The following is a 25,139-nucleotide window of genomic DNA, read 5'->3' as shown; positions in this document are numbered from 1 at the left end:
GGTCCCAATACGGAAAACCATTTCATCTAATAGAGAATGTCTCATTTGCACCCCTGGTGATTGCACCATTCAGAACATATTCCGTACAATTGACCACTAAATGGTAACACCCGAATAAGTTTTTCAACTTGTTTAAGTCGGGGTCCACGTTAATCAATTCATGGTACAAATATATACTATCAGCATAATACAGTCATCACACAGGTTAATCATCATAGTATGTACATTGAATTATTTACATTATTTACAATCTGGGGGTGGGATGAGGAGCTTTGGTGGACATCAGTACTTCAGTCATCAGTAATTGAATCGACAGAGAAATGGACATTGCAACAGTGTAGGATTTTACTTAGTAGGATATGTACAGCCAGCAGAGAACATAGTGAGTTCAGATAGCATCAGAACAAGTATATACATTAGAAGTACATTTAATTATTTACATTAGGTGATTTATAATCCGGGGAGATGAGATGTGAATGGAGGAGGGTATTAGTAAAGTGTTGAAGTTGCCTGGAGGTGTTGTTTTAGAGCGGTTTTGAAGGAGGATAGGAATCTGGGTCTAATGTGGTTTGTGGAGCTCCCCCTGGTGTTGTGGTTATGGCGGTCATTTACGTTAAAGTAGTTTGACATGTACTTCGGTATCAGGGAGGTGTAGTGGATTTTATAGACTAGGCTCAGTGCAAGTTGTTTTACTCTGTCCTCCACCCTGAGCCAGCCCACTTTGGAGAAGTAGTTTGGAGTGAGGTGTGATCTGGGGTGGAGGTTTAAAAGTAACCGGAGTAGCTTGTTCTGGAATGTTTAGAGTCTAGATTTGAGGGTTTGGGGGGAGCTGGCGTACCAGGATGTGCAAGCGTAATCGAAAAAGGGTTGAATGAGAGTTCCCGTTAGAATCTTCAAGGTGCTTTTGTTGACCAGAGAGGAGATTCTGTCGAGGAATCTCGTTATTTGGTTGACCTTTTTGATTACCTTGGTTGCCATTTTATCACAGGAAAGTTTAGCCTCTAGAATGGAACCTAGGTAGGTGATCTCATCTTTCCTGGTGATAACAATGTCACCCACTTTTATAGTGAAGTCACTGACTTTCTTAAGTTTGATATGGGACCCAAATAGGATGGATTCCGTTTTACCTAAGTGTATGGATAGCTTGTTGTCAGCGAGCCAGGTGCAAATATTAAGGAGTTCAGCACTGAGGAATTGTTCCACCGAGTCATCCGCAAACAAGAACAATTCACAGTCGCATACTGCTGGCATGTCATTTACTTATATTAGGAACAGTAAAGGTCCTAGTACACTGCCTTGGGGGACTCCACAGCTTACTGAGAGGGGAGGGGAAACGGTGCTGTTCACCTCTACCACCTGTTTCCTCCCCTCCAAGTAAGATTGCATCCAGCTCGATGAGTAGTTTCCCGAGTCCACCTCATTATGATGTGGTCGGTCATATAGAGAAGGCATGTGTCAGTGGAGTGGTTAGTTCTGAAGCTGGATTGGAATTTGTACATTAGTTTATTAGTAGCAAGGTATCTATCAACCTGTTCATTAACTATTTTTTCCATGACTTTCGAAATGGAACTGAGAATAGAAACAGGTCTGTAGTTACCAGGTTCGAATTTGCTTCCTTTTTTATAAAGGGGGGTTACTCTTGCTGTCTTGAAATCCTTGGGTACTTGGCCTTGTTTGATTGAGAGGTTTATTATACGTGTGATTATTGGGGCAATGGTGGTGGCAGAGTCCATGAAGAATCTGGAGGGGATATTAGGCACCTCGTCAGCTGAGTCCATTTCTAATTTGAAATTGTTGTTGATTACTCCTAGCTTCCTGTAGAAGGCTTTAATGTGTTCTACACCAAAGCGACCAAAGTGGTGGGACAGCTTGTTAACGAGAGTTGTGGCTATGCTGGTGAAAAAGGTGTTAAGTCTGCTTGCTACCTCCATTTTGTCTGTAATGAGGGAGTCACCCTCCTGGATGTTGATGAGTCTGGTTTTAAGTTTCTGGCTGCATCCAGGAAGCTGGTTGTTGAGAATTTTCCAGAGCTCATCTGGTTTATTTGTGTGTTCCTCAATTTTGTCGTTGATGTAATTTTTTCTTAAGGATTTAGTCAGTTTGTTTGTCTTATTTCTTAATTTATTGCGTTGAAAGGAGAGATTTGAGGTTATTATTGGGTTGTTTATTTACTTCGGTTTTACACTTTTGGTATTCGAAGTATTTTCTGTCTCTGTCTTTTATGGCAGCTAATAGGTCTGGATTGATTCATGGTTCAGAGCGGGCTTTGATCCTGACTGTCTTCACGGGAGCCATATCATTTAGTATCGCTAGGAACGCTGTTATGAAGCGATCCTAAGCATCTTCAACCAGGTTGCTTGTGAGCACAGGGGACCAGTCCCACTCACCTAATTTAAGGTTGAAATTATCACTGGAGTATGTTTGAAGGGATCTGGATTGAGCTGTTATGTGGCCATTGGCTTTGGGTTAAGTTATTTTGCGCGTGCAGAAGGATATATAGTGGTCGCTAAGACCACAGATCATGACCCCACTATTTTTTATGTTATGCTGGTCTGATGTGAAGATGAGATCTATGGTTGTTTGGGTGGAATCATACACCCATGTGGGAAGTGTTATTAGCTGGGAGAGAGCGTGCAGATTACAGAACTTGGTGTAAGATTTGAGGACAGGCGCATCTCTGCATTGAATATCTGTGTTCAGATCTCCAGTTATAATTTTCTCCACGTTGTCTACACCAGCTAAGCACTCTTCAAGAGCACCATAGATATCGCTCTGATTAGGAGGTCTGTATACAATCCCTATCAGTACCAGCTTAGCGTTTGTGAATTTGAATTCTGCCCACACAGATTCAAGGGCATTGTGGTTAAGATCAGAGCGAGTTATGTATTTAATATCCTGGTGAATATACTGTACATACCAACACCACCACCATGTTTATTCCTGTCCTTTCTGATGACCAAGAAGTTTTCTATCTCTATCTCTGAGTCAGAAACACTTTCATTTAATTTAGTTTCAGAGAAACACGTCAACATATGAAATAACAAGTGTGTAAAAATGTGAAGTGCTCCGCCTCTGGCCAACATATGTAATAACATACGTAATAAATTAAAATGCGTCCCCTTTGGCCAAAATGTGTTTAAAAAAATATGTATATGGAGACATACTGTAATAACTTGAACTAAAAAATGAAGATTAAAAACCAATTACAAACCAAAAAAAAATGAAGTGAGGGCAGTCCTTTTCTTACAATGTCAACTTTTTTCTTATAAAATTGGGAACAATTTCTCATATTCTTTGTTTCTGTGATATTGCAATATTTTCTATTAAAATTATTACTTTTTAATGCAAAATGGAGACATTTGTCATATACAATTCTGAATTTTATCACAATACTGCCATTTTTTTGTTCATGTAAAACAGTGAAATTTTTTGAGTAAAATGACATTTTTCATCATTTTGCCAAGCAAAATTATTATACAGGCCAAATTTTTTAAGTTTTCTTACAAAAGTGTGACTTTTACCGAGTAAAATTATTTTCATAAAATTGTCAAAATGTTAAGCTTTTCTTGTAAAACCGCGACTGTTCTGGAGTAAAATTCCAACTTTTATCATTGCACAAATGTTTTTCTTGTAATATTTTGACTTGAGTCAAGCAAAATGACAACTTATATTTATAATACTACCAAAATTCAAAGTTTTTCTTGTGAAATTCCGACTCATAATTCACAACAAGCTGTTTTATATTTGCATGGTATGTATATATTATTGTTGTAAATACAAATCTTTATAAATCTAGAAAGGGTGGTCTAAATGGTGTTGCATAGGGGGCGCAATAATATTCCATAATAAAACGTGTGTGTGTGTGTATCTGTTATGGTGTGATCACTTTCTCTGGCATCAACTAAAATGTCTGAAGTGCAAAAACAAAAGACAGCACAATCATTTAAAGATGATATTTTCTTGGAATGCTTTTGCCTGCTTTTTTTTTTTTTATATTTGCCAATATTTTGTTTAGTTTTTTTATTGCCCAAATTCAATCTTTTTTCTTTCTTTTTTGAATCCCTTCTTTCTTTGATCTTTTCTCCCTCCCCGAGCAGCCCATTCCTTCATCTTTATTGGCAAAAGCAAACATGCTATATAGTAAATTAGAAATCCATCTTTTTACAAAGAAAAATAATACATGAAGAAAAATACAGCCACGTCCTGGCAATATAAACAGTAACAAATCGCAAAACTTTCATCAGATAAACATACATTTTTGTTTCTTTGCACTACGGCATATAGCGTACAGTAGTAGTAGTAGTAGTAGTAGTAGTACAAAAGAAAAGTGGGAAAGTTCACTCAGCCGTTCTTTTAAAACAAACCGTGACCGTGTGATGAAGTCATCAAAATTGTGAAATGGACTTAGCATGCCGGAAAGCAAATAAATATTATTTTGTTTTTTCACTCCAAACTCAAAAACATGTGACTCTTCATCAGGGTGTGTGGGAACTGTTAGAATTAGGAAAAAAAAATAATTGCATTCCTTCTCTTGCAATTAAAAACAATTCATTCAAAGACATTAACATATTTGGATGACTAATTGTCCTTTTTTTCTTTGCCAGATATGAAAATTCAAGGAATGTTTTTTACCACCATTTTTTAAAGGAATTTTAACAACAAATGAATTAAAAATGTGACTGGAATAGTTTTTAAGTTGTTTGCCCGACCAGACACAATTAAATATAATTAAAAGGAACACAGGGGCAAAAAAAATAGTTTTTGAGAAAAAAAAAATGGACATTACAATTTTTTTTGTTACGATATCCAATAAAAAGTCCCAAAAAATGTAAACTGTGTTTTTTTTTTTAAGGACAGATTTAATAAAATGTGACTGCTACTGTTTCAAAAGGTTTTTTTTAAGTTCTTAGTTCTTTTTTTGTCCAGCCAATTAAATCAAAATGGGAGCAAAATTAAGGGAAAAAAGCAAAACAAATCTGCAGTTTTTGATGATATCCATTCATCCATTTTCTACCGCTTGGCCCTTTTGGGGTAGCAGGGGGGTGCTGGAGCCTATCCCAGCTGATATATTAAATTAAAATAAAATGCTAGTAGAAATACAGAAGAAATGTATAGCGGGCCTTCTTTGACGGACATAAATGCTTCAAAAGTGTCGTAATCAAATTAAAGTGACAGAAAAAACTAACAAAAAAGTGAAGCTTGGTTGTAATTTTGGCTTAAAACATTTTTTTTTAAATAAAAGGGAGCTGAACTGCTTCAAAATGTTTGTTTTTTGGACCACACAGATTAAAATGGGGGGGAAAAAAACTATATTAATTCCTCTTAAGTACATTTTAAAAGTGTACAAAATAAAGTCATTTCCAAAAAAAAGGGGTTATCTTGCTTTTACATTCACTCTGTGTCTAGTCGAGGACCGGAAGGAAGCATGGGTCATGTGACCCTTGCGTGAATATTTACGAGGTGTAAACTTTGTCGTAACTGCGGGGTGGCTCAGGGGGGGTGGGGGGGAAAGGAGAGAAAAATAAATAAAGTGATGAAGACTTGAGTGAGGGTCACAATTATCATTTAGATTTAGTGAATTAAATACAGTATGTATAAAAATACCTTTTCACAGTAGACACAAATGTTGTGCATTACTGACAGCCCTCACTCCAGGTATTTACTTTTTCTACGTCCAACAACACCTTTCTCAGCACCAGGGAGATGCTGTGGAGTGGAGGAAACTCTCCAAGAAAGAAAACGCTCGGAAAGAAAAGAAGACTTCTGCTTAGTCGTCGAAATGACTCGTTTGAAAATACTGAGGAAGAGACAAAAAAGGTCCTCGGGTCGCCGCTTCATCGTCTCCAAGATCGGCTCTCGTACTTGTCGTCTTCGTCCTCGTCTTCTTCCTCCTCTTCTTCCTCGCCGGGTAAATAAGAGCCGCCTTCCTTTTGCTGGCGAATGACAACAAAGCAAAGTTTGACATGGGCTAACAGAAGCATCCGTGACCAAAATCAATGCAAGAGGAGGTTTTTATCCAAAAGGAGACTGAGGGGCTTTTGCAGCAAAATGGAGACTCTGGGACAAGATAACCTTAGTGTTGATTGTGCTCCTTTCTTTCGAAGTTATCAACTAATGCTCGAACCCTCTAAATCTGAGGTGTCAAACTCATGGCCCTGGGGCCCAAATATGGCCTGCAAACACTTGGAAATGTGTCAAAGAAGTACTTAATATTTTCTCACTAAACGTAATAATTTTTTTTCATTTTGACAGAAAAAATATATGTACTGCTTGAAATTGCATGCCTTTTAAACTTTAATAATATCCATTATTGCAGCAAATATTACAAGGAACCACTTAGGCCTTTAGAGGATACCCTCTAAAAGCCTCAGTGGCAACAAGCGTGGACAGCACCTTTTAATTCTTATTTCCTAAATTGTGTACATAACTGAATTGGGTCTTAGGGCGGCTTGTGTGGACACTTATACTGCCATCTGGTGGTGTCAGAAGAGTATTTGGAAAAAAAGGTTAAAAATAAGAATTAGCGTGTCACTAAACATGAAGGACACATATCTACGTATGGACTATGTACATCATATAAAAAGATTATTTTTAGTTTTTATTGTAATTAGGGTCCAATAAGCCCAAATAGCGAAAATAAATTTAAAAAAGCATGTAAACAAACAGCTTGGGCCTTAAGAGGGGATATTATACTTTCCAAACATGTATTTGTCTAAATAAAATTACTTAAATTTACAGAACAATATTCATCTAATTAATAAAAATTACAATAAATGTTACATTGTTCTTTACAGCAAATTACTGTAAATTTAAAAAAAAAATACTACTGTTTTTGTGTTAAAATTGGCAGAGATGCCAGTTTTTGACTGTAAAATCTGAGGTTGTTTTGAACGGTGTTTTACTGTAACTGGAAAGACGGTACATTTGTTTTTACGGTAGAAAAACTGGCAACTAAATTGCCAGAATAAAAAATATAGCTTGTACGGTTTTTCCATTAATATAATGTTGTAAAAACCAATGTAAATTTAATAGTATAAATTCTGGCAAATAACCCCCCAGTTTCTCCATTTACCGTAAAAAGTAGTAAAAAAAAACAAAAAAACAACAACACTATTTTACAGTAACACAGTTAAGTTATTACTGTAAAATCTACAGTCTATTTAAAATAAATATACACATTATATATATATATATATATATATATGTGTATATATATATATATATACATACATACATACATACATACATACATACATACATACATACATACACACACACACACACAAACCCTGTTTCCATATGAGTTGGGAAATTGTGTTAGTTGTAAATATAAATGGAATACAATGATTTGCAAATCATTTTCAACCCATATTCAATTGAATGCACTACAAAGACAACATATCTGATGTTCAAACTGATAAACAATTCTTTTTTTGCAAATAATCATTAACTTCAGAATTTGATGCCAGCAACACGTGACAAAGAAGTTGGGTAAGGTGGCAATAAATACTGATAAAGTTGAGGAATGCTCATCAAACACTTATTTGGAACATCCCACGGGTGTGCAGGCTAATTGGGAACAGTTGGGTGCCATGTTTGGGTATAAAAGCAGCTTCCATGAAATGCTAAGTAATTCACAAACAAGGATGGGGCGAGGGTCACCACTTTGTAAGCAAATTGTCGAACAGTTTTAGAACAACATTTCTCAACGAGCTATTGCAAGGAATTTAGGGATTTTACCATCTACAATCCGTAAAATCATCAAAAGGTTCAGAGAATCTGGAGAAATCACTGCACGTAAGCGATGATATTACAGACCTTTGATCCCTCAGGCGGTACTGCATCAAAAACCGACATCAGTGTGTAAAGGATATCCCCACATGGGCTCAGGAACACTTCATAAAACCACTGTCAGTAACTACAGTTGGTAGCTACATCTGTAAGTGCGAGTTAAAACTCTACTATGCAAAGGGAAAGCCATTTATCAACAAGACCCAGGAACGCCGCCGGCTTCGCTGGGCCAGAGCTCATCTAAGATGGACTGATGCAGAGTGGAAAAGTGTTCTGTGGTTTGACGAGTCCACATTTCAAATTATATTTGGAAACTGTGGACGTGATGTGCTCTGAAACAAAGAGGAAAATAACCATCCGGATTGTTATAGGCACAAAGTTCAAAAGCCAGCATCTCTGATGGTATGGAGGTGTATTAGTGGCCAAGGCATGGGTAACTTACACATTTGTGAAGGCACCATTATTGCTGAATGGTCCATACAGGTTTTGGAGCAACATATGTTGTCATCCAAGCAACGTTATCATGGACGCTCCTGCTTATTTCAGCAAAACAATGCCAAGCCATGTGTTACAACAGCGTGCCTTCATAGTAAAAGAGTGGGGGTACTTTCCTGGCCCGCCTGCAGTCCAGACCTGTCTCCCATCGAAAATGCGTGGCGCATTATGTAGCGTAAAATATGACAACAAGACCCCGAACTGTTGAACAACTTAAGCTGTACATCAAGCAAGAATGGTAAATAATTCCACTTTCAAAGCTTCAACAATTCGTTTCCTCAGTTCCCAAACGTTTATTGAATGTTGTTAAAAGAAAAGGTGATGTAACACAGTGGTGAACATGCCCTTTCTTAACTACTTTGGCACGTGTGGCAGCCATGAAATTCTAAGTTAATTATTATTTGCAACAAAAAAAAAGTGTATGAGTTGGAACATCAAATATCTTGTCTTTGTAGTGCATTCAACTGATTATGGGTTGAAAAGGATTTGCAAATCATTGTATTCTGTTTATATTTACATCTAACACATTTTTCCAACTCATATGGAAACGGGGTTTGTATATATAGGAAACAGGGTTTGTATATATATACAGGATTGTCTCAGAAAATTTGAATATTGTGATAAAGTCCTTTATTTTCTGTAATGCAACTAAAAACCTGCAATGAGGTGACGACTTGTCCAGGGTTTACCCCGCCTTCCGCCCGATTGTAGTTGAGATAGGCACCAGCGCCCCCCGCCGGAATAAGCGGTAGAAAATGGATGGATGGCTGGGCAACTAAAAACATGAAAATGTCATACATCCTGGATTCATTAAACATCAACTGAAATATTGCAAGCCCTTAATTATTTTAATATTGCTGATTATGGCATACAGCTTAAGAAAACTCAAAAATCCTATCTAAAAAAAAAAAAAAGGAATTTTTCCTAAGACCAAGTAAAAAAAAAGATTTATAACAGCAAAACAAAATCAAACATTGGAAAATGTCAATTAATGCACTCAGTACTTGGTTGGGAATCCTTTTGCACGGATTACTGCATCAATGCGGCATTGCATGGAGGCAATCAGCTCTGTGGCATTTCTGAGGTGTTATGGATGCCCAGGATGCTTCAAAAGCGGCCTTTAGCTCATTTGCATTATTAGGTCTGGTGTCTTTCAGCTTCTTCTTCACAATACCCCACAAATTCTCTATGTGGTTCAGGTTAGGGGAGTTGGCAGGACAATTGAGGACAGTATTGGGCCAGTACACCAGTTACTGGTGGTTTTGGCACTGTGGGCAGGTGCCAGATCATGCTGGAAAATAAAATCATTAAAGGCCGCTATTGAAGCATCCTGGGCATCCATTAACACCTCAGAAATGCCCCAGGCTGATTGCCTCTATGAATCCAGAATGTATGACATTTTTATGTTTTTAGTTGCATTACAGAAAATAAAGGACTTTATCACAATATTCTAATTTTGAGAGACAGTCCTGTGTGTGTGTGTGTGTGTATATATATATATATATATATATTTATATATATATATATATATATATATATATATATATATATATTGCGATGAGGTGGCAACTTGTCTGGGTGTAGCTGAGATAGGCACCAGTGGCCTGGCGACCCCAAAGGGAATAAGCGGTAGAAGATGGATTGATGGATGGATATACATACAATTAAAATTGAAATCCAGAGGCAAATTCATATCATACAAGCGGCCATAACTGCGATGTGGCCCTCAATGAAAAGGAGTTTGACATCCCTGCACTAAATGATCTTCGCCAAAAGTGTTTTTTGCGTGAATACTTTGACACATTCGACTATTACGTCACTTTAGCACACAGTCAGTGTGTGTGTGTGTGTGATTGTGTGTGTGTGTGATTGTGTGTGTGTGTGTGTGTGTGCGTGTGGTACCACTGTAACAAAATATCTTAACACAATATCTTAACCCGAGCCCGAAAATCTGTAAAGAGCAAGAAAAAAGAAACACTAAAGCGATTCCTCCAGACGGTCATCCCGGGGAGGCGAAAGATGCTCTTTGCTTCTGACGAGCGTGCCCTGATTTTCCACGGAGGATTGTCGCTCGGTGAAAAATTTAGGAGAGCCGCAGAGAGAGAGAGAAACTTACGAGGAAAACATTCCAAACTTTCACGCAGCGATCAGATAATTTGATGACATCAGCCCTTTAGCACATTAAATACTTTTTGAAAGCACAGGTGTCAAACCTGCATGACTCATAAACAAGAACACTAGCCTACTATAGTACAGTCAATTCCGGACTAAAAGACACTACTTTTTTCCAACACTTTGCATCCTGCAGCTTAAAAAACGGAGCGGCTCATTAATAGATTTTTCTTTACTGGCAACTATAATAAAAAAGTACCTGCAGCGTCCTTCCATTTACTGGCAGTGCTTTCTTTTTTTTTCAACTCAAGTGTCGTTAGATTTCTAGCCGTTCATAGCAGTTCTATTCGGATGGATTCTTCATTTATCGCTCCAAGCAACACTTGTAAGTTCAAGCGTTTTAAACTTACTAAACCATCCCAAGTGTAATGTCTGTAGGGAGTTTTCATGCATATTTGTACACGCTATCGTCATGTAATGACGCTAGCTATGTTGGCATTAGCTAGTACGCTAACACGTTTACTAGTGCAAGTGTTAGTATTATTAACCTAAAATGGCTTCTTTTTGTTTTGGTTTGGTTTTGTAAACTCACCAAGACGTCACTGTGGAGTTATTGAGTCTGTTTAGCTGATTGGAGAGCGAGCTTGCGCAGCAAAGGGTCCATGACAATGACTTATGTTTTGTTCGATTGGCCATTTTACTGCTGTGTTACAGACACCGTTTGGAAACAATTAAAGTATGTTAATTAATATTTACAGAATCTTACAATGTGAATAACTAATATCGTAATGTATACATCTGTAGCTTACAGTCTGGTGTGTCTAATATGTGGGAAAAATGTTTTTCTTCTAACATTTAGTGGGTGCACCGGTGCGTGCTATAGTTGGCAAAATACGGTAATATCAGCCAGCAGTCATCTGAGATAATATATAAACGTCAATAGAGGCCATGCTGCTATAGCGCGCTGTTTTCTTCTTTGAAATCTCTTGGTGATCAAAGTTGAAGTCGGAGGTGGGCTGGAAGCCATCTGTCACCCACGGGCAAGGCAGCACATATTGGACCGAGTTAAAAAGGGACCACTCGACAACCAACCATTAGCTACCTTTCCTTTGTAAATGCAGCCATTACATCAGATTGTGGTGTAGCACTTTAAGGGTGTGCTTGAATAGAAAGAAGCTCCAGACACCGACTGTGAGTAATGTCGGTCTTACTGGAGGTAATCCATCCATCCATTTATTTTCTACCGCTTGTCCCTTTTGGAATCACGAGGGGTGCTGGAGCCTATCTCGGCTACAATCGGGCGGTAGGCTGGGTACAGCCTGGGGAAGTCTCCACCTCATTGATTGATTGATTGAAACTTGTATTAGTAGATTGCACAGTTCAGTACATATTCTGCACAATTGACCACTAAATGGTAACACCCGAATAAGTTTTTCAACTTGTTTAAGTCGGTCGGGGTCCATGTTAATCAATTCATGGTAACATGAATTGTTTAATGGTTAATCAATTCATCACGGAGCCAACACAAATAGACAACATTCACACTCACAGCCACACACTAGGGCCAATTTAGTGTTGCCAATCAACGTATCCCCAGGTGCATGTTTTTGGAGGTGGGAGGAAGTCGGAGTACCCGGAGGGAACCCACGCATTCACAGGGAGGACATGCAAACTCTACACAGAAAAATCCCGAGCCCGAGATTAAAACCAGGACTACTCAGGACCTTCGTATTGTGAGACACATGCACTAACCCCACTGGAGGCAATATTAGCTGTAAATATCTTTGATCTGATTATAAATTCTGTTTCTTAGGTAGTCCATTTTCAAGTGGCCTTGTGCTAAACTCCCATTGACTTGTTAATTTAGGTTTTTGATAGTTTTTATTTTTGAATATGGTTTTATTTGATTTATTTTGAAGAGTTTTATTGCCGTACTCTTTTATGAACATTTTAAGTTTTTAGGTAAGTTTTTTTCTTGTCCTGATGTTGGATCTGAGTCGAGGATGTTATTGTGGCTTGTGCAGCCCTTTGAGATACTTGTGATATGTAAATAAACATTGATAGATTGACTGATAGGTGGTTTATAGTTCTAGGGAGATGGCGTGGCGAAGTTGGTAGAGTGGCTGTGCCAGCAATCTGAGGGTTACTGGTTCAATCCCCACCTTCTACCACCCTAGTCACGTCCGTTGTGTCCTTGGGCAAGACACTTCACCCTTGCTCCTGATGGGTTCTGGTAAGCGCCTTGCATGGCAGCTCCTGCTGTCAGTGTGTGAATGTGTGTGTGAATGGGCGAATGTGGAAATACTGTCAAAGCGCTTTGGACTCCTTAAAGAGGGGTAGAAAAGTGCTGTACAAGTACAACCCATTTACCATCTATACAGGGAACCTGAGGTGAATCACTCCAAATTCTCCCTCTTTCCCCTTCTTCTTAACCCCTCCCCTTTGGCACCTAGTTCAGGGGCTACCAAGCTCTGCGCTCAATTTAATATTAAATATCTGATAATCTAAACTCCAGCACCCCTGAGATCCCAAAAGGGACAAGCGTTAGAAAAAGGAGGATGGATAGTTTTTTGTTGTTTTTGTCCTATCATAATTAAGATCAAAATGGACTCAATGATCTTAAAAATTTGACACGACCAATAGTGCTGTATTTCATAAAATACCCAAATTTGTAGTGTCTCCCGAATCTTATGTAGAGTATGCAAACAACAGGAGAATAAGTGCTTATTACATTTTAACAGATGTGTAGATAGAACCATGTTACAAGGGAAAGTAACCCGATATTAACTGTAAATTATCACGTAGACTAATTATAATGTTGTTAAAATAATATAACTCGAAATAATACAATATGTTACCACATATTTCAGCAGCTAAATTAGGAGCCTTTGGAGCTTGATTTGAAATGGTTCTATTATTTTTTGTACACCAAATAATATATAATTGCATATATAGTCATCACAAGAAGATGTATAGATTGTGATAGATTTTAGATCATATGCCCCATTTCGACATTATTACTCTGAGTGTTACATTCTTACCAAAAGTAGTAATAATTTCATTGTACACGACTAAGAATGACAACACTAACTATTCAACCATGTCCATACAAAGTAACATACTAAAGAGTAATAATTGTAATAACAATGCTGGGAATGCTAGGAAGTTGACCTAGTAACGAGGTCCGTGTCACTACGGCCTCGTCTTCTCTGACTGAACTGACAAAATGTTATTTTTGTCTGATCATAAAATATTGTAGGTTTTGTTAAAAATGAGCTATATATATATATATATATTTTTTATTTTTAAATATTTACCGCAGCGGTCTCAGTTTGCACACAATGTGGTTATATCCCATAAAAGTCTGTGTTCCTCAAGCTCATTGCTTTTACCAGTCACAATGCATTTACAGACTTTTAGACTGTTGGAAAGTAGAACTCTTCAAGCTGTTTATGAAAAAAGTTTATGGCAACATACAATTAGTATGTTGTGATGTGTGGGCGGAGCTTTGAGCGCTGTTAGACATGCGACGCGACAAACCAACCAATAACAGAGTAATTGTGTTACCGTGTTGTCGCCGCCTTTCGACTCCTCCTCCTCTGGCTCTGTGGTGACAGACGGCGTCTTGGGCTTGTGCCAGGAAATCTGCAACATGCGACCTTTGAACTTGGCTCCCTGGTTGGCAGCCTAGACGAAGCAAAGGGCAAAGTTATTGAGGGTCTGAAAGCGCTCATGTCAAGTACCGTAAAGGCAGGCATCAATTCGGCGAACCTCTGCATCTCTTATAGTTGCCAAGTATGTTGTTGACAAAAGCAACAACAAAAAAATCAGGTGTGGCTGGAGGCAACCTACTTAAGTAGTGCTGAATACCTCTAAAAGATGACAGGACCTGCGTAATGAATGGTCAACATCCAGCAGCTTTTTCTACTCACATTTGCAGTACTCTTGTAAGATTATTGTGTACAATCATGCTGACTGAGCAATTTGCTCCTTGGTGCTATTACATAATTGGTTCTGTTAATATATCACCTTTGGTCTAAAAGAGCTACTTTTCCACTTTCTCATTTATGCCAAATCATTATCTAATTTATTAACTAGGAGTATTCCGCTTGATCTAATATTGATATTGGTCCAATATCATCTAAAAAATAAATATGGGATGATATCGGTTTACATCTAAAATGTCAGATAAAATGCAGAAGGTTTACTTGTGCAAAGCTGGACAGCCAGTTAACTTTTAAATGTCCTACAATATGCACACCAGTTTGGTCTTATTTTGTATTTCATGGGTATATAATGTATAATGTGTACACAATGGTACACAAATTAGTTATACGAAATACATGTTTCTAATTGAACAATATTACAGTCAGAAACAGCAGGTTTGTTGATAAAATTCAGTATTAAATCATTATAGTTGCATATAGCTTACAGATACAAAGTCACCAAGCCAGTATTAAAATGTATTCAGTAACAAATGTGTCTACATTATTCAATTTACTGTGTTATAAGCTAGACTGAATTAATTATTGTGACCACTAACTATCACCTAAAACAGATTAAAACTCCGCTTCAACAGCATAAATGTTATAGGTGTTGGCCAATACACAAGGCTACAATATCAGAAGTGAAGAAGTTGTATCCGCACACTCCTAATAATATTAACAACATTAGATTGTAGTATAAAAGGATTTTCACGATTGAGAAAAAACAATTAACACCTGTCTTCTGCAGTTCAGTAGAAAAAAAAACTAGGCTATATTTACAAATCATGTGACTTACATTCTCGGCTTCGCTCCGAGTCTTAAAGGTCATGACGACACCGGTGGCGTCCTGGTCACGGAGATCCTCAATCTCACCATAATTCTAGAAATCATACATATTGAAGTGAAAAAACATGTAGGTGGGGCTGATTACGCGTCTTTTAAGCGTGCCTCACCATAAAGTGCTGCATGAGCTCCTCCTTCTCCTCCTGGGTGACCCCTACGATAGAGAGGGCTCTGGGCCGGTGGTCTACCACCATGCGGTTGACGGTGCCACCCCCTCCGCGGCTGCGACCCCTGGCGCGGCCGACGTGCGTTGTGCCGGCTTCTGGTGGCGTCTTCCCTCTGCCTCGGCCCCGACCCGTCGGGGATCGTAGGATGCCCAGTTGCGTTGCCTATGAAGAAGGCGCGGCGCCATTGTCACTATACTATCGTCATGGATATCAGTCACAAATCAAGTGAATAGAAGTACAATTAAGTCAAACTACTCACACTTCGAGACACTAAAACATGGTTGGGTTTTATATAGTATGCTATTATTCATGTTAGCATCCGATTTGTGTTGGATTGCTTGGGTCACATGAAGTTCTACGGTTGTCATCACACTCCTTCAACTTGCCGTCTCCTACTTTTAAATTAGATGTCCCACCTTGCTCCCTCACTCTCTCACCTCTCTCGCTGACTTGACTTCCATTTGGTCCTCTGCTCACTTCTCCCTCACATCGCCCGCCCGTGATTTGCTTCAAACTTTAATGAGAAGGCCTCCATAAGCGCGCAAAGAGGCTGGCGTCTGATTGGGCTTCGTTAGCATTTAGCACTTCCTCGGGGCTCGCTAAAAGTGTCTGCGCTTTTAATGTGCACAAGGAGGACTGTCTTGGGATTGGATGGGGGCAGGCTGCGGGGTGATGCATTTTTAACAGCTAGCTGATTTAGAAAGCACGAGGGAAGGAAGGAGCTGGGAGGGAAAAAAAACATGCTAGGACGGGTGTTACTATCAAAAGATGTGTTCTTTTTCGGCCTATGTTGTGACACAACAAGCCCTCGCTTGTGCCGTGTTTCAGTGGGACAGCACCAAACGACTCTGAAGTGCTTCGCTAAGATGTTGCTTACAGCTTTTTGGGGGGGAAAAAAAAGAAAAGATGACTTCAACAGAACATTTTGGTTTTAGATAGGGTCCATTTTTAGGGATAGACTTCCAAAATATTTGTGTTGCTTTTGTGGAACTAATTTATTAAATCTTGAAGCGGTTATGGCAAAATAAAGCGCACTACTGGTATGATGATTCATATTCAAAAGCACAGCAAGTATAATGTCAGATATGAGACGCTGAGCATGTATGCATCATTTACTCAATAACACATTGGCATGGAAATAAGAGTTTAAAAAAATAATTCCCTAAAGTTTTAATAAATTAATAAAACACTTACAAGTATATAACAAAGTATCAGAATTTTATAAAACAATTAAAATAATGCATTATTCTTTTTTTGTATTTATAATATTATACAGCGGTACCTCAACTTACAAATATGTTGAGATAAGACCGGTGTCTTGGCTTTTTGATGTGCATTAAGTAGTACAAGCATCCGTTGCTCCTTGTTGGCGGAGCAAATGTCACAGTGATCCCCATAAGACCTGCCCAAAAGCATTAACTTTTACTACTCATAGCTAAATATGGAAATAACCATTGGAACCACTCTTCTCCCTTACTACTCTGATTGTGGGGGAGAATTAAAAATACCGGTATTACAAATAAAGAGATATACATATTTGACACGATACTGCCATACCGATATCTTTTGATGTGTCACTGATCCCCCGCCACATTTGCCTTCGCCCACTGCTATTGTACCCACACTCTAGCTCCGGCAACTGGCGGGGGGCGGCTCCTCTTTATTAACCAGAGGTAACACAAGCCGGTGAAAAGCATCAACAAAACAGCCGCCAGAGCCGACAAACTGCCACTACTAACTGCAAAAGCTAACAACAAAAACAGCCCAGCTGAAACCCTCGCTGAAGTCACAAGTTGCTTGGCAACGGACACCACCTTTTAAAAGGCACACACACACGCGCTGCCCTCAAAAACTTCTCTGAACTGCATATAACATGCAAATAAAAGCTGTTGTTTTTTAAGAAACACATTAATTACCTTCCATAGTAACTAATTTAGGTCTACATAGATGTTGTAAAGACCGTAAATGATGCGCCATTTTGTGGGCGGTCTTATTTACGTGGTTCCACTTCGACTGCATCTTCTCCTGTTATCTCCCTGTCATCAAGTATATCGTATTTATTAATTTAATACATTTCACCATGGTCAATCAAGAACATACAGATGAATGTCCATTAATTAGAATATCTTTAAAAGCTCATTTATATCAATAGTGTAACAGAAATAGTAGAACTCTCACATTCTTCAAATATATCACTGTGTAGTAAACAAAAATAAAAAAAGATATATTAGGGTTTTTCATAGTCGAATATCTGGTTCATTAGATTTTGCACACAGTCGACAAAACTTTTTTTGTGTTTGTTAGCAAGACCACAGCTAATGGGGTTCATTACAAATAAACAGATCTCACTGGCGACTTTTTACACCTCAAAAAGTGTGTTGCGTGCCTTTGGTCAACTCTGACGCCTCCTGAAAAACTGAAATTAAATAACTTGTAATATTTTCTACTTTCTTTTTTAGATGCACCTATATTCAAATATCTATGTAATCAATTTTCGTTTAATCATTTTTTCTGTGTTACCCACATGTGTATGAATAAAAAACGTGAACATATGGTATTATCACAACATAGTGAATTTGCAAACAGCTAAAATTATACACAAAGCAAACTCTAATCTGCTACCCAAGAATATACAACAATTCTCCTCAACAAAAGAGGAAAATTATAATCAGAGAGAAAAATGTAGTTTAAAACATTTGTACACCCGTACAACACTTAAAACCTTCAGTATATCAGTATGTGGAATTAAATTATGCAATGGATTAAGCAAATAAATTAAACAATGTACTAATATGATCCACTTCAAACTTGAAGTGTTTACAAAGTACAAAGAAGAAGAACCATGATAAACATTCGGAATTTATCTCATCCATCCATTAATTTTCAAGATAATCTTACTCATCTCACCATATGAAAAATAACTTACTTCACCAATTATAATGTATTTGTTTTTATTGTTAATACTTATGGAGTATATTGTGAATAAATTGAGAACAGGAAGTGAACAAAAGTTTTAGCAACTGCCATGTAAAGGTAAAGGGGTATGATTAAATAAACTCTGCTTCTTCCGACTCCTTTTAGAACATGTTGAATAGAGAAACTGGAAATTGTGATGTATCATGTTTTATGCATGTTACAAATAAACTCAAACTCAACTGTCAGATTTGATTTGATTAGGTTTTCATTAGTTATCTTCCCTTGGTTCGAGAAGACAATGTGAATTATGGATGGAACTTGATGGTGTTCAAGTGACTTTACCTCCTTCTGCAACAGCCCCAGCTTCCTCTTCAGGTCAGTGGTGTCTTCTCCAGAGCTCATCTTCTTGTGGAAGTCCAACTCAGCATCGAGCAGCTCCTTCTGGGCCTGCGCAAGAGAAATGAAGCAAAAATTAATTATTCTGCCTTGTCCGTCAGAATAAGCATATGGAGTCGCCGTCTCACGTCGGTCTTGGTCTTGGGCTGGTTGTGGTTGGCTTTGGACACCTGGGCGGATGGATTAATTTCGTTCTGCAGCTGGTCGATCTTTTCGGTCAGCTCCTTAAAGGTCTTCATGGTGTTGGCTCTTTCCTCAGGTTTCATGCCTCGGTTTTTCTCCAGACGGTTAATCAGCGCCTAGTGTGACAAATCCAAATTGGGTATCTTGCCTAAATTACCGACATGATCGTGTTTATTTTAGCCATTGCATTATTATACAATGATATACTGACAAAATAAGTGCCAAATAGCTTTCATTGTGGCCTTTAATTTGAGATATGATTTAATTCACCTGATTATTCATTTTCAGGCCATCAAATCAAATCAACTTTATTTATATAGCACATTTAAATTTACCATAGGAGTAGCCACAGTGCTGTACAATGGGCAGGTTAAAAACGCAAACCGAGCAAACACAACACAACACAAACAGAACATGATAAAAGAAATACAAATAAAATAAAATAAATAAAACATAAAAACAGGTTCACAGCAGGTGTATAATGGGGCGCCATTGCAGGATGGATATCATTTAGTGTTAAAAGCCATGGAATAAAAGTATGTTTTTAAGAGAGATTTAAAAACAGGAAGAGAGGAGACTTGTCTAACACTCAGAGGTAGGTCGTTCCAGAGCTTGGGAGCAGCAGCAGCGAAAGCTCTGTCACCTCTAAGCTTCAGCCTTGTGTTAGGGACCGTCAGCAGCAGCTGATCGGCTGATCTTAGGGATCGGGTGGGGCAGTAAGGGTGAAGGAGGTCGGAGAGATACATTGGCGTGAGGTTGTTTAGACATTTAAAAACAAATAGGAGGAGTTTAAAATTGATTCGGTAACGCACAGGGACCCAGTGAAGGGACGATAATATAGGGGTGATGTGCTCACGTCTGCGGGTCTGTGTTAGCAGACGAGCAGCAGAGTTCTGCACGAGCTGCAGGCGGGCGAGGGCGGCCTGGCTAATGCCGACATACAGGGCATTGCAGTAGTCTAAACGATTCGAGATAAAGGCGTGGATTAATTTCTTGAGACCATATCCTGATAGAAGCGGTTTCACTTTCGCTATTTGGCGTAATTGATAAAAGCTTTTTTGAACGACACTGCTGATTTGTTTTTTAAATTTAAAATCTGAGTCGAACTTTACCCCCAGGTTTGTGACACAGTCGCTAAGATACGGGGTCAGAATGCCGAGGTCAACGTTGGGGGAGGGAGAGCGATTTGGACCGGACAACATAACTTCTGTTTTGTCTTCATTTAGGCTCAGGAAGTTAGCTGAAAGCCAGGCTTTGATGTCGTGCAGGCAGTCAATGAGACGTTGAACCGTTTTATTTTGTGCCATGGGAAAATAGATCTGGCAATCATCGGCATAAAAATTAAATGGAATACCGTACTTCCTAAAAATAGAACCAAGGGGGAAAAGGTAAACCGCAAATATGATTGGGGCAAGGATAGAGCCCTGGGGGACCCTATGTGGTAAAGAGGCTGTGGAAGACATAAAACTGTCTATTATTACACAGAAACTCCTGTCAGATTATGGTTAGGTTAATAACGACCACAAACTAATCAGCTGAAGAGCTGAAGAAAGAATCTTATCTATGCTCGTTTTGATTCTGATGTCCATCCATCCATCCATCTTCTTCCGCTTATCCGAGGTCGGGTCGCGGGGGCAGCAGCCTAAGCAGGGAAGCCCAGACTTCCCTCTCCCCAGCCACTTCTTCTAGCTCTTCCCGGGGGATCCCGAGGCGTTCCCAGGCCAGCCGGGAGACATAGTCTTCCCAACGTGTCCTGGGTCTTCCCCGTGGCCTCCTACCGGTTGGACGTGCCCTAAACACCTCCCTCGGGAGGCGTTCGGGTGGCATCCTGACCAGATGCCCGAACCACCTCATCTGGCTCCTCTCGATGTGAAGGAGCAGCGGCTTTACTTTGAGTTCCTCCCGGATGACAGAGCTTCTCACCCTATCTCTAAGGGAGAGCCCCGCCACACGGCGGAGGAAACTCATTTCGGCCGCTTGTACCCGTGATCTTATCCTTTCGGTCATGACCCAAAGCTCATGACCATAGGTGAGGATGGGAACGTAGATTGACCGGTAAATTGAAAGCTTTGCCTTCCGGCTCAGCTCCTTCTTCACCACAACAGATCGGTACAACGTCCGCATTACTGAAGACGCCGCACCGATCCGCCTGTCGATCTCACGATCCACTCTTCCCCCACTCGTGAACAAGACTCCTAGGTATTTGAACTCCTCCACTTGGGGCAGGGTCTCCTCCCCAACCCGGAGATGGCACTCCACCCTTTTCCGGGAGAGAACCATGGACTCGGATTTGGAGGTGCTGATTCTCATTCCGGCCGCTTCACACTCGGCTGCGAACCGATCCAGTGAGAGCTGAAGATCCCGGCCAGATGAAGCCAACAGGACCACATCGTCTGCAAAAAGCAGAGACCTAATCCCGCGGCCACCAAACCGGAACCCCTCAATGCCTTGACTGCGCCTAGAAATTCTGTCCATAAAAGTTATGAACAGAATCGGTGACAAAGGGCAACCTTGGCGGAGTCCAACCCTCACTGGAAACGTGTCCGACTTACTGCCAGCAATGCGGACCAAGCTCTGACACTGATCGTACAGGGATCGGACTGCCATAATAAGACAGTCCGATACCCCATACTCTCTGAGCACTCCCCACAGGACTTCCCGAGGGACACGGTCGAATGCCTTCTCCAAGTCCACAAAGCACATGTAGACTGGTTGGGCAAACTCCCATGCATTCTGATGTCTGGGGTATCAATTTGATTCAGAATGGATTAAGACCGATTCTTACAGTGTATTATTTGGTATAATAATTACATTGAAACTTTTTCAAAATAGGTTATTAGTTAGAAAACCTCCTTCTGGTTGCATTGAAATGGTCTAAAAAATAATTTTGTAGAATTTTTTAGAATTTTTTTTAATTAGAAAACTTTTTCCTTTTAATTATTTTTTTTGCAAACTATGAATCGTTTCAGAATTGGCATGAATAAAAATCGCGATTTTGAAGTGAATCAATTTTTTTGTGCACCCCTACTATGCATCTAGCTTGGACATAAATACTTACCTTCTGACATTCAATCTGCGTCTTTAACATTTCTTGCTTTTTCTTCCGCAAGTCATGCTGGAGTTTTAACGCCTCCTGAATGAGAAGAAATGACATATGGCACATTCAATCACCAAAACTCAAATAGCACAGTGTGTTGCAGCAGCCGGGTGCGTATTAAAAAATTGAGCGACATGCCTGTTTCTTCTTAAGGGCTTCCTGCGCTTCCAGTGCTTTGGCCGTTTTCCCCAGGCACTTGGAGGACAACTTGAGCGGGTTAGAAGAGAAAGAGGGGTTCTTCTGGGGGTTTGTCAGCGCCGGCGTCACCTAAGTGCCGTACAGCGTCAGGCAGGCGAGAGAAGGAGAACGTTAGCAACACATTGAGGTCATTGTAGCGAGCTGAGAGACACGAACAAAGTAAACAAACAAGACTTCACTTTTAAACGTGATCATTTACAATACAGCATGACATGTCTCACTACCGCGTGTTCTGATTTTGTGAATTTTTTTTGTAGTCATTCTAGCTATTATTTTTGTGCATGGGGACTGTTATCATTCATAAATGGTGTGAGGAAAAATATATCATTATACATTTTTACGTTGCCCCGCACATACATGTGTTAGTGCATGGGCAAGTGTACCTAGTGTTCTGAATTTGTGGATTATTTTTAGCCATAATTATCAACCATAAGTGGTGAGAAGAAAATTTGACATTAATTATACAGCAGTCCTCTGTTGCCCTGCTAATTAATGTATGCGCTTGAACACAAGGAAGTGTACAACTTTAGTCATTCCGGCTATTTATCATCTATAACTGTTAGAAGGAAATTTGCATTAATTCTAGCTATTATTTTTGTGCACAAGGACTGTTATCGTCCATAACTGGTGTGAGGGAAAATGCATCATTATACAACATTTCTATGTTGCTTTGCCCATACATGCGGGTGCATAGGCAATTGTACCAAATGTTCTAATTTTGTGGATTATTTTTAAACATTCTAGGTATTTATCATTCATAACTGGTGGGAGAAAAGTTGGCATTATTATACGACCTTTTTATTTAGCCCCACCTATACATGTGCTAGTGCATAGGCAAGTGTACTGAGTGTTCTGATTTTGTAGAATAGTTTTATTCATCCTTGCTAATTATCACCCATAACTGGTGGGAAGAAAAATGTAATTAATAATACAACAATTCTACGTTGCCCTGCCAATGCACAAGCAAGTGTAACGTATGTTCTGATTTTGTGGATTATTTGTAGTCATTCTGGCTATTTATCATCTATAACTGGTGGCAGTAACATTTGCATTATTTATATAACATTTATATATTGCTCGGCCTATACATAGGCTAATATATTGGCAAGTGTACCGCATATTCTGACTTTGTGGATTATTTTTAGACATTTCGGCTATTTGTCATTCATAACAGGTGGTAGGAAAAAGTGCAATAATATACAACTTTTCTATGTTGCCCTGACAATGCATGTGCTAGTGCATAGGCAAGTGTAACAAATGCTCAGATTTTGTGGATTATTTTTTAGACAATCTGGCTATTTATCCTCTATGACTGGTGGCAGCAAAATTTGCATTAATTATACAACATGTATATGTTGCTTCGCTCATACATGGGCTAGTGCATAGGCAAGTGTACCGCATTTTCTGATTTTGTGGATTATTTTTAGACATTTCGGCTATTTGTCATTCATAACAGGTGGTAGGAAAAAGTGCAATAATATACAACTTTTCTATGTTGCCCTGACAATGCATGTGCTAGTGCATAGGCAAGTGTAACAAATGCTCTGATTTTGTGGATTATTTTTTAGACAATCTGGCTATTTATCCTCTATGACTGGTGGCAGCAAAATTTGCATTAATTATACAACATGTATATGTTGCTTCGCTCATACATGGGCTAGTGCATAGGCAAGTGTACCGCATTTTCTGATTTTGTGGATTATTTTTGGGCATTCTGGCTATTTGTCATTCATAAAAGATGAGAAGAAAAAGTGCAATAGTATACAACATTTCTATGTTGTCCTTCCAATGCATGTGCTAGTGCATAGGCAAGTGTAACAAATACTCTGATTTTAGGCAGTATTGCTATTTATCATTCATAACTGGTGGAAGGAAAATTGCATTCATTATACAGCATTCCTATGTTGCCCAGCCAATGCATGTGCCCATGCATAAGCAAGTGTACCGCATGTTCTGATCTTGTGGATTATTTTTAGTCATTCTGGCTATTTATCATACATAACTGGTTGGAGGAAAAATTACATTATACATTTATTTGATGCTCCGTCTAAACACGCGCTTTTGCATAGGCAAGTGTACCGCATGTTCCGATTTTGTGGATTATTTTTATACATTCTGACTATTTATCAGGAAGGGGCTAGGGCATAGACGTATCTTCTGATTTTTGTGGATTATATTTAGTAATTCTGGCTGAAATGACAAAGATTATTTTAATCAGCCCTATTGATTATGCAACATGTTTACGTTGTGTGGCCGTGCAAGGTAAAAACTATTTTCTGTGTTCTCTTGTAAGGTTATACACACATAAAAACGTACGTTAGCAGCTTCCATGCTAGGGTTCTGGTTGTCCGGTGTGCTCGTGGTTGTGGGGCCAACTGCTACTGGCGGCCGATGCTTGTTCAGCACATACGCGGCAGGATTGTGCTGCGGGATCTTAGGTAAAAGTACAATTTATGATAAGAGAAAGTAGAGGCATTTACTAATTTTCTTTCCTTTCCAGTGGCCTTACCGGAGAGCAGGCCACTTGGCTCCCCGAGATCTGGTCCATCGGGCGAATCCCCAGCATGCTGGCCTTACGGTGCCAGCGCATGTGAATGAAGCGGTTATTGAGGACAGCCTCCACAGAGTACATGGCTCGTCTGGCTTCCTCATTGGTTGTAAACTGGATCAACGCCGCCTCGGGGTCGCCACCGAACACCACCTGAAACGACAAAAAAAGTAAGAACTAAAGCTTCATCATGAAGTGTGACATCGATGTTTTTTCATTGCTGACTTTCTTTACCTGAATGTTAACGATGGTCCCGAACTTGCTGAAGTGCTCGTTGAGTTTAGTGATGGTGTTGAGTTCAGGCGGGATACTCCGCACCTCTAGCTTGGTGTTGACATAGAAATTCTTCTTTGGAAAGCCGCCTTTGTGCTGGTTGTTGAAATTCGGCCTGAAGCAAAAAAAATCCC

General features: G+C 39.3%; 1 protein-coding gene across 2 annotated transcripts in view; it reads right to left on the bottom strand.

Annotated features, from left to right (window-relative positions):
• Positions 1–3,942: 3,942 nt before the first annotated feature.
• Positions 3,943–25,139, bottom strand: part of rbm27 (RNA binding motif protein 27) — a 40,067-nt gene continuing 18,870 nt past the window's right edge. For both annotated transcript variants that reach the window (XM_061898665.1, XM_061898666.1), the window contains exons 11-21: positions 24,967–25,120; positions 24,694–24,885; positions 24,501–24,617; positions 22,125–22,253; positions 21,948–22,022; positions 18,835–19,005; positions 18,653–18,757; positions 15,338–15,556; positions 15,181–15,264; positions 13,966–14,085; positions 3,943–5,933 (exon numbers count right to left, since the gene is read on the bottom strand). In XM_061898665.1, coding sequence (XP_061754649.1) covers positions 5,835–5,933; positions 13,966–14,085; positions 15,181–15,264; positions 15,338–15,556; positions 18,653–18,757; positions 18,835–19,005; positions 21,948–22,022; positions 22,125–22,253; positions 24,501–24,617; positions 24,694–24,885; positions 24,967–25,120 — 1,465 coding nt within the window. In that variant the 3' untranslated portion in view covers positions 3,943–5,834. The remainder of the gene's footprint in view (positions 5,934–13,965; positions 14,086–15,180; positions 15,265–15,337; positions 15,557–18,652; positions 18,758–18,834; positions 19,006–21,947; positions 22,023–22,124; positions 22,254–24,500; positions 24,618–24,693; positions 24,886–24,966; positions 25,121–25,139) is intronic.

The sequence above is a fragment of the Nerophis ophidion genome, linkage group LG04, assembly GCF_033978795.1.
Source record: "Nerophis ophidion isolate RoL-2023_Sa linkage group LG04, RoL_Noph_v1.0, whole genome shotgun sequence".
NCBI classification, from domain to species: Eukaryota; Metazoa; Chordata; class Actinopteri; order Syngnathiformes; family Syngnathidae; genus Nerophis; species Nerophis ophidion.
The sequence above is the reverse complement of the archived record's forward strand: the minus strand, read 5'-3'. Positions and strand labels throughout refer to the sequence as shown.